The sequence below is a fragment of the Astyanax mexicanus genome, chromosome 12 (genome assembly GCF_023375975.1).
Source record: "Astyanax mexicanus isolate ESR-SI-001 chromosome 12, AstMex3_surface, whole genome shotgun sequence".
In the NCBI taxonomy this organism is placed as follows: Eukaryota; Metazoa; Chordata; class Actinopteri; order Characiformes; family Acestrorhamphidae; genus Astyanax; species Astyanax mexicanus.
The window spans coordinates 20566377-20584345 of NC_064419.1; the positions used below are offsets into that span (position 1 = coordinate 20566377).

The window sequence follows — 17969 nt, forward strand, 5'->3', positions numbered from 1 at the left end:
GGCCACATTTGGCCCGCGGGCCTTGTGTTTGACACATGTGATCTACAAGCTTCACTGCAGGAACACTTGTAAAGTTTAATCTTCTCAATAAAGCTATCCCTTCTCTACCTGCACGGTTTACTCATACTGAAATAATTTTTGAGAAGACAAATTAAATATACAAAATCATACCATATACCAAAACATACACTCCCTACAAAGTGCACTACATATGGAAAAGAGTGTGATTTGGGGCAGGGGCTCAGAGTAAACTGTGTGCTGTTTTTTGGAAAGGGTGAAGGACGATTTTTTTACTAAATTAAATTTTTGGACAGGTTGTACCCACAGCTCAGACTCATGTTAACACAAGTTTAAGCTGTTTTTGAACAGACGGTTCAGTGAGTTCCATTAAACATTCTAGTTGTCAGTAGTCTTGGCTGGCTGTTACTATACAAACATCAGAAAATGTGCTGTGATCGGAGGAGAGAGCTTATGTTGGTTAAAATGTGATCTGTAGTACATTTTTTTCTTTCCAAAATGAGTGTCCTTAACGAGAGAGATACAAGTTGTCTGTACATCGTTTTGAGCAAAACATACAGATGAAAAAGGAAAAAAAAAAACATGTATGAGAAAAAACTCCTCATTCCATGTCTTGCACTTTCATTGGCTGTTGCTAATCGCTTCTGTAACTTCCCATTTCTAATTTTGTCCTTTTTTTTTTGTCCTTTTCTAATAATTGTCCTTGACTGGTCCAGGAATGAAAACTGCTAGATATTTGTTGGGGGCTTGCAAGGCATTGGTGACCACTCTGCAAGCTCTCAAAGTGCTTCTTTCAGTGGGTCACTGCTATCAATTGAACCAGTGCAGAGCAAACACCAAAGTAATTGACTTCTAGATTGGAGCTAAAATCGTGTAGCGTGATTCCAACCTCAGGTACTTATTGTGCTATAAAAACTCTGTGTGAATGTGTAGGTCTTCAGGGAGGTCGGTCAAGAAACTCACCAATCAATCATGACTACAGAAGAACTGTATGTGATGTTGGAAGATTTGTGTTCAGAAGAGAAACATTTCGGAACATTTCAGTAACAATACAGAAATTTTGCTAGCCCGAGCTTCACTGTGTGCAAACAGAAGGTCTTACGGAGGAAAAATGATGCTCATTCTGCATCTAAAATGTCCAGCGTTGAGCGGAGCAGTTAGGCTCAGTAAAGGCTCGGCTCAAGCACGGGACATTTTAGCCTAGCCTAGCATAGCCTATCTGGCTACGTGCCTGTGTGATTACGTCATCACGCACTGACGTAGCCCGGCTAACTGACGGCAGTAAAAAATGCCTGTCCGTGACAGATTCTGAAAATATTATACATCAATATACCACAAAAATTATATCACGGTAATATAAACTTTTCTTATTGCGATAATTACCAATATCAATTTATTGTCCAGGCCTATCACCAAGTTTACATCTGTTTGCCAGAAGATACTTCTGTTTATCCTACTGATAAACATTAAGGAAGATAAACAAAAAGGAAATCTAGGAACATGTCATAGAACATCTTAAACTAGGCAGGAAAAACAAACAAGGCATGTTGCTGAAAATTTGTTAGCTCTGGCAAAACTGTATCAAAATCTTCGCTCTGAGAAAGAAACAGAGGATGTCATCTCAACAACGTGGTGGGAGCTTGTGATTTCAGAGCTGCTTGGTTTATCCAAGAAATCTCTGGTGACTAAGCAGCGTTTTTCAACTGAACTGCAATAACAGCATTTTTAAAAGTGTTCATGATAAAATCACCATGCAGGTTAAAGATCATGGCATACCAAATTACTGAATGCAGTTGGGGGATTGGGACTCCCCGGACATGTTATAAATGAGAAGACTGGTCACTGGTCGGAATCTAAATCTAAATGAGCAACTTAGCATGATGGCTATGCAGTGAGTGGAGGAGGGTCAATGAAAATGTGGCATTAGGGTGCTGTACCAAGTTCAAAGATTATCAGAGGCACTTATAGCTTGATACATCACTGTTTATTTGAAAAAAAAAAAAAAAAAAAAAAAACATTCGCCATTTCTCTTCTAGAGAATTGGCCTTATAGATTTTCAGACTTTTTTTTACCTTCTTGTAGTCCTAGTGTAGCACTAATGTTCTGTGTTTTTTCCATTCAGATTTTTTCAATAAAATTTTTCAGGCAAAACAAGTGGATGGAGATCCCACTTCTCATATTCTTGAGGCAACACAGCAGCCCTACATCATGATGCTCACAACTGGGATAATGTTTTGGTATTGTTATGTTATGTTCCAATAGCAAACTTTGGACAGACCATTATGTCCTTTCAGCTTTGGCACGTTTGGCACATGTTTTTGGAAGTGACCAACATGTGAGAGCCTGATCTTGTGACCTTGTATGCATGTGTGTGTTTGAGTTGGGCTTAGTGAGTCACTGTTCCATGAATCAGCTGTATTTCTGATTCATGTATGGACTCAAGTGAGGCATTCCTCTCTACTTTTTTTTCAAGCCACATATTTCATGCTTTTTTATTTTTTGTCTAGTCCAATCTTAGTAAAACATAAACATTGTAAATTATCATGCTGTTACATTTTAATATTAACCAATTGTTTTCTAAAAACGACTGCACTTCTACTTAGCTGTTGCAAAAAAAATGTGAAAGTGAAAATGTCTTTAAGTATCGCAAATTTTTTTATCATATTGTCCAATCTTAATAGTAACTGAAGCAAAAGACAACAAAACAACTCCAGAATTTGAGATACTCTTGAACAGAGACCATGGGGCTGTGATGCAGCTGGTTGCAATAAGAGACCAAACATAATTATATAACGCGGGTAGAGAACGCTGCTTACTGTGGCAGGGAGGAAGCCACGCACTGGGCCTGATTCTCTCTGTCTGATTCTCTTTCATTACAGCTTGTTTCATCCAAGGACACGAACAAACATCTGCAAAGAGCTTAACCTTTCAGTGCGCAATATCAAACCTCATTCTACCTCCTTCAAAGTTAGGAGACCAAAAAGCCTTCAGCTAAGGGATAAAATGAAGAATGACTATTTATGAAGGTAAGGTGCAGGTGTCATTTTTTTCAGCTCAAGTTTCAGGGACAAAAAGCTTCTTCAAAGGTCAATTGTTGTCTCCAACTGGTTCGTGTGGAAACGACAGACAGTCTTCTATAGGATGGAGTACAAATCACACTCCCACACAAACATAATGTATTGTGTCTTCTCCTTCAAACTCAAACACTCTCACCAACACACCAAACCTTACGACCCTATAGCGCAAGCTCCCATACTCATATAATAGCACTCCCACACAAGAAAAAAAGCAGAAATTCTGGTACTGTGTTTCACAAGCAGGGCTCTTTGTCTCACACATGCGCACACGCACACACTAGCGCACACAAATGACTGCAGTTACTGTATTGAACAGCCCACACACTCGCTATACATGGCACTGAATTGCACCCACTGAAGTGAAAACGTTGGTCTGAAAAAATGTTAGACTGCAGGCAACGGCTTTCCCCCTCCACACACCAACACACACTGCGCTAAAAGAGAAAAAGGATAACCAAGGCAATAAAACACGAGAACAGAACTCCTTTTTTTATCAGGGTTTTATCAATGTTTCTGAAAAATTCTATTAAACAGCTCAATTGAATTGAATGAATTTATCTCAGACTTGTTATTGAGTTTGAAGGAGTGGTGCCTAATATGTAACAGGGATGTCTAGATTGAACTTGGAATTATTAGTCTTAAAAATCATATCTGTATCAGCATTTAAAAATGCTGAATCTTGGCCTGGTTTTTAATGATGTTGCTGAGCTTTGGGTTGGACTCCATAGCCCAGGGTCATTCAACCGACGTCTGTAACGTTCAGCCCACCCTCCTCACACTTGACTGATTCAGTGGTGGGAGACAAATCACACCAGTCAGAGAGATGTTTAGATTTAAGAAATATTTTAAAAATTATACGTAATGGCAGTTGTATTGTACTCCAAATGAGTGAGTGTGTATTGGATGTTAAGCATTTTGCTTGTTTAACTGTATTTACAAACGTACAAATAAGTGTTTCTCAATGCAGGTCTTGGCACTAGGCCTGTCACAATAACTTTTTTGGAAGTATAAAAGTGCTTTTATTGATGCACTGATCACATTAATCAACTGGATACAATATTGATGACATTCATTCTTGCCATTCATGTAAATAAACATGCAAGGAAACACAATGAAAGGTATTACAAAATGTATTAAGGTCATGTTCATATGTCATACAATAATGTAATTGTTGTGATATGTAGGGGCGTGCGATATGGGCCTAAAATAATATCACAATATTTCAGAATATTTTAGCCATAATAATATTATTGGCGATATGACAAAACATTATGTATTTTATTACTATAATACTGCACCAAAAAGTAGTATAAATTCATCAGTGTTTTTATACATTCAATACAAACAAAATTCAAAATGTTTGTCTATTTTGTAAACAGTATCTTGACTCCTATATTGTAGAAAATAAAAATAAATGTAACAGTAAAACCTTTAGCAAACAAACTAAAGTAAATACAGTAAATAAAAAATAGACTACTTTTAAGGATATTGAGATATCACAATATGAATTTTTTTTTTTTATTGTATCAAAACATTTGCTGATATTACTGTGTACACCATGATATGGCACACCCCTAGTCATAGGGTTACCTAGGGCCACCCTGACCTATACAATTTATTGCCCTTTCTTTTCCCAACATAGCCTACTCAACTCCATCAGCTTATTAGAAAGCCCATTCAGAGTTGCAGTGGGTGTGAAGGGAAACCTGTAAAATGTGTAGGGCGATGTTGCCAGGACCAAGATTGAGAAACAATGATATAAACACTAATAACTTAATCACTAACGGTCTTCAAATCTAGTTAAATATAATCCCAACTTCTATATTTCCTAAGTGCTTACAAATTACCACTGACAGGAACGTACATCAAAATATTAGATATCCACATTTATCTAAATGTACTGCTATTTGAGGAAATTATCCAGATACTTAAGCTTGTACAGTTAAATCCCATGAAAATCGCATTACAAAACCCCCTCTGATAAACTTATCCAACCCCAACAGTGCTTTTGACAGGCACATAAAATAGTTTCACTTACTGTTAGGGGTGGGAATCGATTACTATCTCACGATTCGATTCGATTCCGATTTTGGGGGCCACGATTCGATTCAAAATCGATTTTTGATTCAAAACGATTTGAATTATAAAAATTTCTGCTTCTGGCTTATGAATCTTATTGAAAAAAAACCCTCCATAATATACACTGGTCCTGGAGCAAGTAATGTGTTACAAAAACAATAAAATGTGCAGGAATGTGGGTCCTCAGTGACAGAGGAATCACTGGGATATCACAATGACGTTAATGAACAATAAATAAATAATAAATAACACTGCTTTATTACCAGGCTACTAGCGGTGGTGTGTAGGTGACGCTGCTGGGCTGATGTGATGATAGCAGTGGAGCGCTAAAGTTCAGGAGCAGCTGCTGATTAACTAGTTAATTTAAGGTCGTTGTATTTCTTCAGAAAGGGGGCAGGAGGTGGAGAAATTAATTCATATTGTCCATTCCTTAATTCCTCTGTGATGAGGAGCTGAAATTAGCTCTGATTAGCTTATTGTTATTTTTCCGTTCCGCCTTAAATGCTGCAGCCCGCAGCCACCTGTAGCGTTATTTAAGGTGGAACTGGAAAGTTAGCTTGTTAGCTAGCTAACAGTTACTGAAACTAACTACTAGCGATCTTTTTTATGCTTGTTATGAAGCATTCTGCCATAAAACATTAAAACTACACGTTAATCTAAGGTAATATAGTGCTTGTTCTGCCATCTTACCGGTGATTCTCAAACACCTACTACGCTCTGTGTGGGTCTGGAAGACCTCGGTTTGAAGGGACAAGCGGGTTGCCAGGTCCAACAAAAATACCCAGCCCAAAATCAGTCCAAAACCCGCCCCTCAGAATCGATTTTGGGACATTTTAAATCGATTCTGAATCGTAGTAAATGAGAATCAAGATTCTTATGTGAATCGATTTTTTGGCACACCTCTACTTACTGTCTCCGCAGAGTCGAAGTGCTGTTGGTTCCACTGCTGTCTGTTCGCTCCAGCCTCCCCCTCTCCTTCTCCACAGGGGCAGAACCACATGAGAGGCCTCGGGTCAGCCTGGTGTGGGTCCTCCGGGCTGGGCCAGGTACAGTGGACGAGGGCACGTTGCCGCTGCTGTTGTGGTGGACACTGTTGGCGTTGTGGTTAACCATAGACGTGGGCTGATTCGCCTTTGAGCTCTGCTCATGGTTGTGGTTCTGTGATAAGTTCTCGCCCCCAGGTTTCCGGTCCAGGCGAAGGTCCTTGTTCTCCTGGTTGACGCGGTCGAGTTGAGTCTCGAGCTCCTCAATGCGCCGCCGCTGTGTCTCCAGTAGCTTCGCCTGGTTCTCGATGATGTTATTGAGCTCCAGGAGGTACTCCACAGCCCTACTCGGGCTGTCCGGGTTGGACTCCATTGCCCAGGTTTTGGTGTCAGGGGCACTAAAGTGACCCCTGTAATGTTCAGTCCCCCCCCCCACTTGACTGATTCAGTGGGGGGGAGATAAATCAAGGGATGGTAGAGGGAAGAGCAAGATGGGGGCTGTGGTTTATCTTCTAGAAGAACTCTCAGATGTCTCAGTGAATGGATGAAACTAAGGGAAAGGAAGTTTGACTCAACACTTGAGTCTGGATCCTTCTTAATATTTAAAAGTCTTTTAGGGCATTCTGGGAAAAAAGAAAAAGCCCTGGGGAATTATCAGTGTGTTTCCAATATAAAAAAAGTAAGTCAGTCTTGGGCCACTGTTGTTTTCATATTTTTACACACTTGATACGATTCAATCAGTTTAGTCAGTTTACAAACATGACATAAAAAAAACAGGGAGAAAAACAGTTTTTTTCCTCCAAAGTGATTAATCCATCTATTACAGTCCAACGAATTAAGGACATCAGCAGAAATGCAATTAAACAAGCTTAATTTTCTACTATGAAATCCAATCCACCATTTTCAGAACTGCCGCATTAAACTCCCACATGCTGAGGCAAACTCAAAAAAGCACTGGAGGAGGTGGTTACCAAGGAAGCTTAGTATGAGCGTTCATTTTTAGTAACACGAAATATATCTATCTTGAGGCAAAAAAATTAAGTTACATTACAGCTAAAGTACCACAGGTTGGCTTTAGCTTAGCATACTGAACACATTTCGCTTCTGTGTAGTATGATGCAGGTTCAAAAAACGTCAAAAAGATTAAAACTAGACAGTTAAACATTTATAAAACAACACACTGTCCCTGTGTTGGAGTCCGTCTGTCGAGTGAGGGTCTCTGGTGAACATTTTGCTGGAAAAAACTATGAAATAGTCGACCCAAACACACTGTCGTGTAGCTCAGTCCTCTCCTTCACCCCATGGCTGAGAGTCGCGCGCAACCGTGCGCGCGCGCTTCACCTCACGCGCTTCCCGCCGTTTTTTACCCTGAGGAGAAACAACGGGTAAAAAAGTGTAGCAGCGCGAAACGACCGATTTTTCTCTTCCTGAATTCCAGCTGACGAGATATACGGACTAACTCGTGACAAAATAAATAGTATTCAGTGAAAACTGACGGGAAAAAAGGCGAATTAATGAAAAACTGTGTAAGTTACTTTTCTGTCTCCTCGCGACGGAGGTAACTCAGCTAGCGTTAACTAGTTAGTTAGCTATCCATAGCTAATGAAGCCAACGAGCGATAAACAACGGTGTTTATCACGCTAACCTATCGTTACTTTATAGATTCAGCCCACCTGACAGCACCGCGCCTCCTCCACAGATCTGCTTTAAAGCTACTTGTCGCTCTATCGCTCGCCCGCTCCTCTTCTCTCCCGAACCGTTCAGTTCAGAACAAAGTGCCGTCGTTAGTCGCCCTCAGCCGCGGACCGGAGGGAGGAGTGGAGAAGCTGCGGGTCCCCCGGGAGCGGAGCTGCAGGTCTGAGGTACAGTAGTGAAACAGCGCCTGTGATGGACAGATCTGCAGAGCTTTAGGAGTGGAGGAATGTTCTCCTGCCTCCCACTACACCCACTACAGAATTTAGCATCTCTCTCTCTCTCTCTCTCTCTCTCTCTCTCTCTCTCTCTCTCTCTCTCTCTCTCTCTCTCTCTCTGTCTTTCTCTCTCTCTTTCTCTCTCTCATCTTCTCTTCTCTATATTTTTTATCTCGCTGCTCTCTCTCTTCCGCTATTTTGCTCCATCTTGTATCTCGTTGCTTTTAATCTCTCTCTCTCTCTCTCTCTCTCTCTCTCTCTCTCTCTCTCTCTCTTAAACACACACTCTTCTGTATATCTCGTTGCTCTCTTTTGCACCATATCTATCTATCTATCTGTCTATCTATCTATCTATCTATCTATCTATCTATCTATCTATCTATCTATCTATCTATATATCTACATTCAGTGTGTTTTCTTTGTTTTTATGACGTTTTACAATGTATTGAAGGCATTAAAGATGTACATGAAAACATGCAGATTTGTTTTGTAAACAAAAAGTGATAAACAAACCAGAATATGTTTCATCACACACTCTAATATTTCGTTGGACTCTATTAGCTTTGTTTTATTGGGATTGCCTGCAGATTCTGTGGATTTGCTGTGGATTGTTTCGATAAGCCTCTGCAATGTCACAAGATTTATTTGAATCCAGTGTTGCATTAATTTTTCTCCAAGATTTTGCAGCATTGATAATGGTAAAGTCTGACGGCTGCACAAAGCCTTCTCCAGCACATCCCAAAGATTCTCAATGGGGTTAAGGTCTAGACTCTGTAGTGGCCGATTCATGTGTGAAAATAATGATCTCATGCTCCCTGAACATCTCTTTCAAAATTCCAGCCCCATGAATCCTGGCATTGTCATCTTGGAATATGCCCGTGCCATCAGGGAAGAAAAATGCATTGACGGAATAACCTGGTCTATGTTCATAATATTCAGGTAGTCAGCTGACCTCGTTCTTTCAGCAAAAACTGTTGCTGAACCTAGACCTATCCAACTGCAGCAACCCCAAATCATTTGCTTATTTAAATCCAGGTGATGACATTTTTGGCCAGGCAGTGTATCTTCATATCTATCTCTTTTTCTTCCTTTTGCTCTCTTACTTTTTTCTTATACCTATATGTCTCTCCCTTTTCTATTTCTTTATCTCTATTCTCTTACTTTCTTCTTTCTTTTGTTCATCTCTCATCCTATCTGTCTCTGTCTCTTTATAATTTACTCTACAATATAAAATTGTTAAATTAATAGGTTACAGTATGTTTATTTAATGTCTGAGGCCTTGTTTGAAGTTTTTAAATAAAGGTTTTAGCCTTAAAAATGTATTTCTAAAATGCTTCATAGCAGAGAGAGTACGGTACATGCAGGGGATAGACATGTGTAGGTTCACTGAGTATTAAAACACACAGGAGACACGTGCATGCTCACCGGTCAGTTTGGATGATATATAACGGTCATATTTGTGTTTCAGGTGTGACGATCCCTGGTTCTTTTTACAGCCACTGTGAAAAAACTAGAGTTGGTAAGTTAACTGTAAATCATTTCACTTCAAAGGTTTTCTAAATCTTTATATACATTTTATTTTTAATTAAACCGATAATAATATTTTAGTTAATTTAGATCTGTGAAATAGTTTGCATCCTGATTTGAAGAGGTTGTGTTAGAGGACAGAACAGGAAAATATTCAAATGCATGACTGTGGGTATTAAACAAGTGGCCATCAACAATTCCCCAAAAAAGCTACATCATAAAACAAGCGGCCAACAATATTTCCCCTAAAATGCTACATCATAAGAATAGTAGTTTGTTAGTTTAAACAATAGAAATACTAAATTAATTTAATGTTCATTGAAAATGTTTGAATGGAAACAGTGCAAAGCTAATTTAAACTTTTTTTAAAATACTTTTTTAGTCTTCTCTGGAGAAACTGTGTTTGTTTACATGGTAAAGTGGATAAAGCTGAAACTTGACTTGTCCAGGAGGCAGGCTAGTGACCATTAAAAGAAATCTGCTGCTTGCACATACATTCAGTGGACCCTGCCAGTCTTATTGTATTAGCTTGGTTGCCTTTAACTTAGAAGCATTTATTATTTTCAAGCTACACAAGCTCAAACTTTCCTAATATGCAAAAGTACACACAGATTGTCCTCTTACTGACAAACCATAAACCTGCTAAATCCTTTTATTTCACAAAGTAAACATCTTTATACCTCTAAACACCCCTATACTTTTCTCCTCAGAGAAGACAGATAAGAAAAAGAGGAGGCAGAATATGTTACAATTTTTCCCAAATGTTTAAACGCATTTCTAGAACCTTGGCTCAGATTATCGCAATTCTAAACACCAACTGAAAATTATTAACTGCACAAATCTCTTGCAAAACTGATTCCGACACAAATGTAAGCCATTTTTACTGTATGTAGTTTGTTGCAAAACTGTCATTTTCACTTATGTAAGTACAATGAGAAAAATTATGAGGAAAACCAGTTTACATACAAAGAGGTAACAAAAATGTATTTGTTGCAAAATGCAAAAAAAAAAACAGATCACTGTTCATCAGACCTCTGTCGATCAGGCCAGTGGACTTTATCTACATCCTCTTACTCTGACTCTTCCTCTTTGCTCCTCGCCTAACACCTGTATCAGTCACTTAAGGCCTCCTTTATACTTTGACAAATGATTGAAACGTTCTTCTAATTAGTTTTTTTCACTTACAAGATAAATTCGAAGCACTATTATCAGAAGTATTTGGTTATGTTTTTGACTTCATGAGGCCACTGTACAAATTGAAATGCAAAGTCCATGGAAATATGTTGGTTATGTTCTTTATATTTATTTGGTGCGGTGTAGGACCCCCCCATATAGCATTTACAGTACTACATGTATATGTGACACAAATGTAAGCCAAAAACTGTAATTTTCACTTATGTAAGTACAATGAGAAACATGGCGAGGAAACTCAGTTCACATACAAAAAGTTAAAAAAAATATTTATTATTTATGTATTTGAAGGTCAGTGATTTGCGAAGCTGTGATTTAGAATGATATTTGAGTGAACATATGGAATTGTGCTTAGAGTTTAGCAGTTTGGAGTCACAATGTTGACACATGAGCTTCATGTTTTTGGATTTGTCTGCATAGTTCCACATTTTGTGTGTATACAATGTGGAAAAACTGTAATGCTCATATTGTACTGTACTGTCGTGTAGTTTGCTGTGATTGTGTTGTTCTATTTTCTTCTCTTTGATTTATGGATGATTATGATATCAGTATGGATAACCATACTGGTTTCCTTTGCTCAAAGGATCATTTAGGAGCACTCTAAAGAACTGAAGAACCCTTCTGGCTCTTTAGGAGTCCACTGGGTACAAATAAAAGTCTACAAATAGAAGATCATTTAGGAGATTAATTATCAAATAAAGTATAAGGAGCATTAAGGGGCTCTCAGAAATATAACCATATAGCTGTCCCCTCACATGGAAACATATGTTTCAGTTTTTCTTTTGTATTATTATTTTTTTGCTTCACCTATTGCAGCCATCTTTTTATACAGCAGTCAGCCTTAACATTAAAGTTACTAATGTGAAGTGAGCAACACTGATTATATTGTTACAGTGGCACCTGTCAAGGGATGGGAGCTGCAGAGTAGACAGTGTGTGAACAGTGAGTTCTCCAATTCGCAAGAATCTGAGCCACTTTGACAAGGGCTGAATTATGATGGCTAGATGACTGGGTCAGAAAATCTGGAATACATCGTATTGTCATGGTCAGAACAGAATAGCAGACAAGCGCAGATACTGATAAAAACAAAATGTGTTTATTATGATAATAAACAGATGAAATCAGGGTCGATACAAAAACAAGGGTGATCACCAGTAGACAGAGCAATGCAGACAAAACCATACCATAAACGAGAGACAGTCCAGAGTTCATACACAAGCAATCCAGTATCAGAGATAATCCAAGAGGCGGTGGTGAAAGTACAGTCCAGGTCATACACAAACAATCCAACATCAAAGGCAGAGGCAAGAATCGGCGTCGAGAAACAAAAAGCAAGGTCATACACAAAGTAAACGGAGACAAGAGATAAGTAACGCTTTGTATGAGGATAACCTACAATACGCGGCGATGAAGTCTGTTTGGCGTGCACCTTTATAGTGCCAGTAATCAGTATTCGGGGCTTCCTGGTGGAAGCAGGTGAGGTGTCACGTGATCAGGTGAGTGCGTGATGTCAGCGGGTGGTGCATTCTGGGTAGTGTAGTTGTTAACCTGAGAACCTCCGTTAGAGCTGGGTGTGGAAGGGACAGAGGAGCTAACAGCACCAGACGTGACAGTACCTCCCCCCAAGGGAGTCGGAACGGAGCCGGAACGGGGACGACCACGACGACGTCCACCCGACGGGCAGGGAGTACCGGCGGGAGGACCAGGCGTAGCCTCAGAGGTGCCGGGCAGGCGGGGGTTGCGAGACTGGGAACCCCTACGTACCGGAGCCGAAGAAGAGAGTGAGCGCTTGGGACGCCCACGGGGTCTAGGAGCAGGCTTACTAGGGTGACGGGCATGAAATTCGGCCAGTAGAGCAGGATCCAGCACGTCACCAGCGGCAACCCAGCAACGCTCCTCAGGGCCGTAACCCTCCCAGTCTATGAGGTACTGGAGCACACCGCCACGCCTGCGTGAATCCAACACCTCTCGAACCGCATAGGTAGACGAATCCTCCCCCTCCACAGCCGCAGGCGGCACGTCATCTGGAACACCCTCAGCAAGCGGACCTGGGACAAGAGGCTTGAGCAGAGAAACGTGGAACGAGTTATGCACTCTGTACTGAGCTGGCAACTCAATCTTATAAGTCACCTCGTTAACCTGAGACAACACCTTAAATGGGCCAATATACTTAGGCAGCAGTTTCCTACAGGCCCCCTCAAACCTCAAGTCCCGGGTCGACAACCACACCCTGTCTCCGGGTTGGTATTGGGGGGTGGTACCACGGTGTCTGTCGGACTGCTCCTTATATTTCCGTAAGACTTCCGAGATCTGCTGATGCGTCTCCTCCCACACCTGCTCACTCCGCTTCATCCAGTCGTCAACAGCGGGAATCTCAGTGGACGACGCTGTCCACGGAGCTAACGGAGGCTGATAACCCAGAATGCACTGAAAGGGAGTGAGACCAGACGTGGAGTTAGTTAAGGAGTTTTGGGCTATTTCAGCCCAAATCAAATATTGTGACCACTCAGAAGCATGCTTGAAACAGTATAACCGTAGAAACTTTCCCAACTCTTGGTTTACTCTCTCACACTGACCATTACTAGTGGGGTGAAACCCAGAAGTGAGACTCACGTGTACACCCAAATGTTCAAAAAATGATTTCCATACCCGGGAAGTAAATTGAGGACCTCTATCTGACAAAATGTCCTCCGGGACCCCATAATGTCTGAAAATGTGTGTGTATATAGCTTGGGCGGTCTGAAGAGCAGTAGGAAGTGCAGGAAAAGGGATAAACTTAACTCCCCTAGAAAATCTGTCTACCACTGTAAGGATAGTTGTGTAACCTTCAGATTCAGGTAAATCAGTAACAAAGTCTACAGCAATATGTGACCATGGTCGTTCAGGAACAGGCAGGGGACATAGCTTACCGGCTGGAAGGGTTTTGGGTGTTTTGCATTGTGCGCAGACTGAACAAGAAACTACGAAGGTTTGAACGTCAGCTCGCATGGTTTCCCACCAGTACCGAGCTGAGATTAATTGTAGTGTGCGTGTAACACCTGGATGACCGGAAGTAAGGGCAGCATGTGCCCAGCCAATGAGCTGATCGCGAAACTGTTCAGGTACATAAATCTTGTGAGGAGGGCAACCCTCCGGAATACGTGTGTTAACTTGACTTTTCTGAATGAGATCATCTAGTTCCCATCTAATAGCTGCTACTTTAACAGTGGGTGGCAGAATGGGTTCGGGTTCGGAAGCGTGGCATGTGTCGTCTGGGGAACTAAAAACACGGGATAAGGCATCAGCCTTAGTATTACGGTTACCAGGACGAAATGAAATAGAAAAATTAAAACGGGAGAAAAACAATGACCAACGAGCTTGACGGGGGTTTAGGCGTTTAGCTGTACGGAGATACTCTAGATTCTTGTGATCTGTGAGAACGGTGAATGGGTGTGCAGCACCTTCCAGCCAGTGACGCCACTCTTCTAGAGCTAGTTTTACAGCCAGCAACTCTCTATCCCCTATCCCATAATTACGCTCCGCAGGTGACATTTTCTTTGAGAAGAAAGCTACGGGATGTAATTTGGGCGGTGAACCGCTGCGTTGGGAGAGTACTGCACCAATGCCAGTATTAGAAGCATCAACTTCAACAACAAAAGGTAGATCCGGATTAGGATGTTTGAGAATGGGGGCAGAAACAAAGGCGGCTTTTAACTCTTGGAAAGCCTTGTCAGCTTCAGGAGACCACTTAAGAACTTTGGTGGCATTCTTAGTTAGCGCTGTAAGGGGGGCTGCTATGGCACTAAAGTTGCGTATGAAACGCCTGTAAAAATTCGCGAATCCTAAAAAGCGTTGGAGGTCTTTGATAGATTGGGGAACAGGCCAACTAGTAACGGCATCTACCTTCGAATCATCCATAAGAACTCCCTGGGAGCTGATGACATAGCCGAGAAATGCGACTCTCTGAAGGTGGAACTCGCATTTCTCGGCTTTAGCATAAAGGTTGTTATCTAACAGCTTCTGGAGAACAGAACGAACGTGCTTGACATGTGATTCAAGATCGGGGGAATAGATCAAAATGTCGTCTATAAATAGTGTTACGTATTTCCCAATCATGTCCCTGAATACGTCATTCATAAATGACTGAAAAACGGCGGGGGCGTTAGCGAGACCATAGCTCATAACTTGATACTCATAGTGGCCATTAGTAGTGGTAAACGCTGTTTTCCACTCGTCCCCCTCCCTAATGCGGATAAGATTATATGCACTGCGGAGATCGAGTTTGGTGAAGTAAGAGGCCGTGCGTAGTTGCTCGAGTGCACTAGGAATGAGAGGCAATGGGTAGGCAAATTTTTTTGTTATAGCATTCAACCCTCTATAATCTATACAAGGTCTCAGTCCCCCGTCCTTTTTCTTCACAAAGAAGAACCCAGAACCGACAGGGGACTTCGAAGGCCGAATGAAACCTTGAGCTAACGCTTCGGTAACGTAATCATTCATAGCTTTCTCCTCATCTAAAGTAAGGGGGTAGACCCTAGCTTTGGGTAGGGTGGCACCCTCCACTAGGTCAATGGCACAGTCATAAGAACGATGCGGAGGCAATTTAGTAGCATTCTCTTTGCTAAACACTTCTAAAAAATCTGAATATTCAGGGGGTATAACAATAGGATCAGAAACTTCAGGACTCTCTACAGAAGTTGACTGAATAACTAAACTATCCAGAGCTAAACAATGTTCATGACAGTGAGTAGACCAAACCGTGATATCCCCATCGCGCCAGGAGACAGTGGGATCGTGGGTCTTCAGCCATGGCATGCCCAGGATAACTGGATGCTCGGTGCAGGGAAGCACGAAAAGTGGTAGTTCCTCAAAGTGAAGAGCGCTGGCTTGTAGAGTGATGGGCAGAGTCTGCAGGGTAACCGGCTTGGAGCGGACAGTCTTTCCATCAACAGCATGGATGGCTAATGGACGTAGAAGTTCTCTGGTGGGCACTCCATGCTCCTTAACTAGGTCCTGGCTGATGAAGTTCCCCTCCGACCCGGAATCTACAAGCGCTGGGACAGAGAGCATACCAGTAGGTAACACAATATTAACAGGCAAAGAAAAACATTTAGAGCGAAGTATTGTGTTGTGCTTACGTACCACGTTAGCGCGTGGAGAGCACTCCACGCGCTGTCCCAGGGCTGGAGCTTTCACAGGTCGGGTCAGGAGACCACACTCAGCCTTGAAATGCCCGGCCTCTCCCCAATAAAGGCATAGGCGAAGCTGGATTCGTCGCTGCCGCTCCTCAGGAGTTAGCCGGGTTTTCTGGATATCCATGGGTTCTGGGGCAGGCAGCGCAGCTTTCTCTGGAGTGGGAGCGCGGGGCAGAGACACAGAAGTGTGTTGAGTGCGAGGACTGATCTTGGGTCGGCGCGAGAGAAGTTGATCCAACCGGATCGACAGTGAAATGAGCTGATCCAGGGTCAGGGAATCATCTCTGCAGGCTAATTCCCTCTGTATATCTGGATTAAGTCCGCATCTAAACACGTTGATCAACGCAGCGTTATTCCACCCACTACCAGCCGCGAGAGTGCGAAACTCCAGAGCGTAGGAAGCCACCGGCTTCTGACCTTGCTTAAGAGCCAGCAAAAGTTCTCCATTAGACTGTCCATAACGCGAATGATCAAAAACTGAGCAGAAAGTAGCCAAAAAGTCAGTGTAACTAGCCCCAGAAAGGTCTTCACAAATAGCTGTAGCCCACTCGAGTGCCTTACCAGAAAGCCGTGAGATAATAAAACCGATCTTAGCTTTATCGGTTGTAGGCGGTGAATTACTGAAAAACACGGAGCATTGTAAAAGAAAACCGCTGCATTTTTCCGGATCCCCATCAAACAACTCCGGTTTAGAGACAGAAAATCCAGGCACAGAAGAGTTAGCGTTGGGCATACTGGGGGCAGCTAACGGGCTAGGGCTAGGCTCAGTTACGCCTCTGAGGTGAGCTAGCAGCTCAGCTAGTTGTTGCTGCTGCGTGGTTTGCTGGCGGGCTAGCTCAGAAACAGCTTGGGTCACACCAGCGAGCGTTTGCTGGTGCTGACCGAGTAGCCTCCCCTGGTTGGCTAAACCAGATCTAATAGCCTCAGTATCTGCTATCTGATTTAGTTCGGCCGCGTATTCTGTCATGGTCAGAACAGAATAGCAGACAAGCGCAGATACTGATAAAAACAAAATGTGTTTATTATGATAATAAACAGATGAAATCAGGGTCGATACAAAAACAAGGGTGATCACCAGTAGACAGAGCAATGCAGACAAAACCATACCATAAACGAGAGACAGTCCAGAGTTCATACACAAGCAATCCAGTATCAGAGATAATCCAAGAGGCGGTGGTGAAAGTACAGTCCAGGTCATACACAAACAATCCAACATCAAAGGCAGAGGCAAGAATCGGCGTCGAGAAACAAAAAGCAAGGTCATACACAAAGTAAACGGAGACAAGAGATAAGTAACGCTTTGTATGAGGATAACCTACAATACGCGGCGATGAAGTCTGTTTGGCGTGCACCTTTATAGTGCCAGTAATCAGTATTCGGGGCTTCCTAGTGGAAGCAGGTGAGGTGTCACGTGATCAGGTGAGTGCGTGATGTCAGCGGGTGGTGCATTCTGGGTAGTGTAGTTGTTAACCTGAGAACCTCCGTTAGAGCTGGGTGTGGAAGGGACAGAGGAGCTAACAGCACCAGACGTGACACGTATTCTTGGTATGCAGTGGTCAGGAAAGGACATCCAGTGAATCAGCAACAGGATCATAGGTGCTTACAGCTCAAAAATGTGTGTGTATAGGGAGCAAAGGCTTGTTTATCTGGTCTGATCCCAGCAGAGAACTACTGAAGCACTAATTGCTAAAACTGAAATGCTGGCTAAGGTTAAAAATAGCTGTTTTAGTGGCACAGTGGGAACTTACACTAATTTGACAGGTGATTTTAATGTTAGGGCTGATTAGTGTAAATCATTATTGTTCTACAATTTTACCTGATATTAAATATCAGTTGCAGTTTATTGATGAAAGATCCAAATTTAGCCTGCTTTTGAGGAGCAGAGTATTCTCTACGGAAAAGCGTCAGTTGGTCTTGACTCCTATGAGGTGGGCTGTTGAGTGTGCCATCATGACAACATTCAGCTTATTTTCATGAAGTGCTTTGCCTCCATCTACTGTTCAGAAAAGA

The 17969-nt window shown here is 42.0% G+C and overlaps 1 protein-coding gene across 1 annotated transcript in view; it reads right to left on the reverse strand.

Moving 5' to 3' along the window:
* Positions 1 to 8246, reverse strand: part of iqsec2b (IQ motif and Sec7 domain ArfGEF 2b) — a 126734-nt gene extending 118488 nt beyond the window's left edge. Inside the window, 1 exon segment of the mRNA XM_022670642.2 lies at positions 6085 to 8246. Within this exon segment, the coding sequence (XP_022526363.2) occupies positions 6085 to 6530 (446 nt within the window). The 5' untranslated portion in view covers positions 6531 to 8246.
* Positions 8247 to 17969: the final 9723 nt, after the last annotated feature.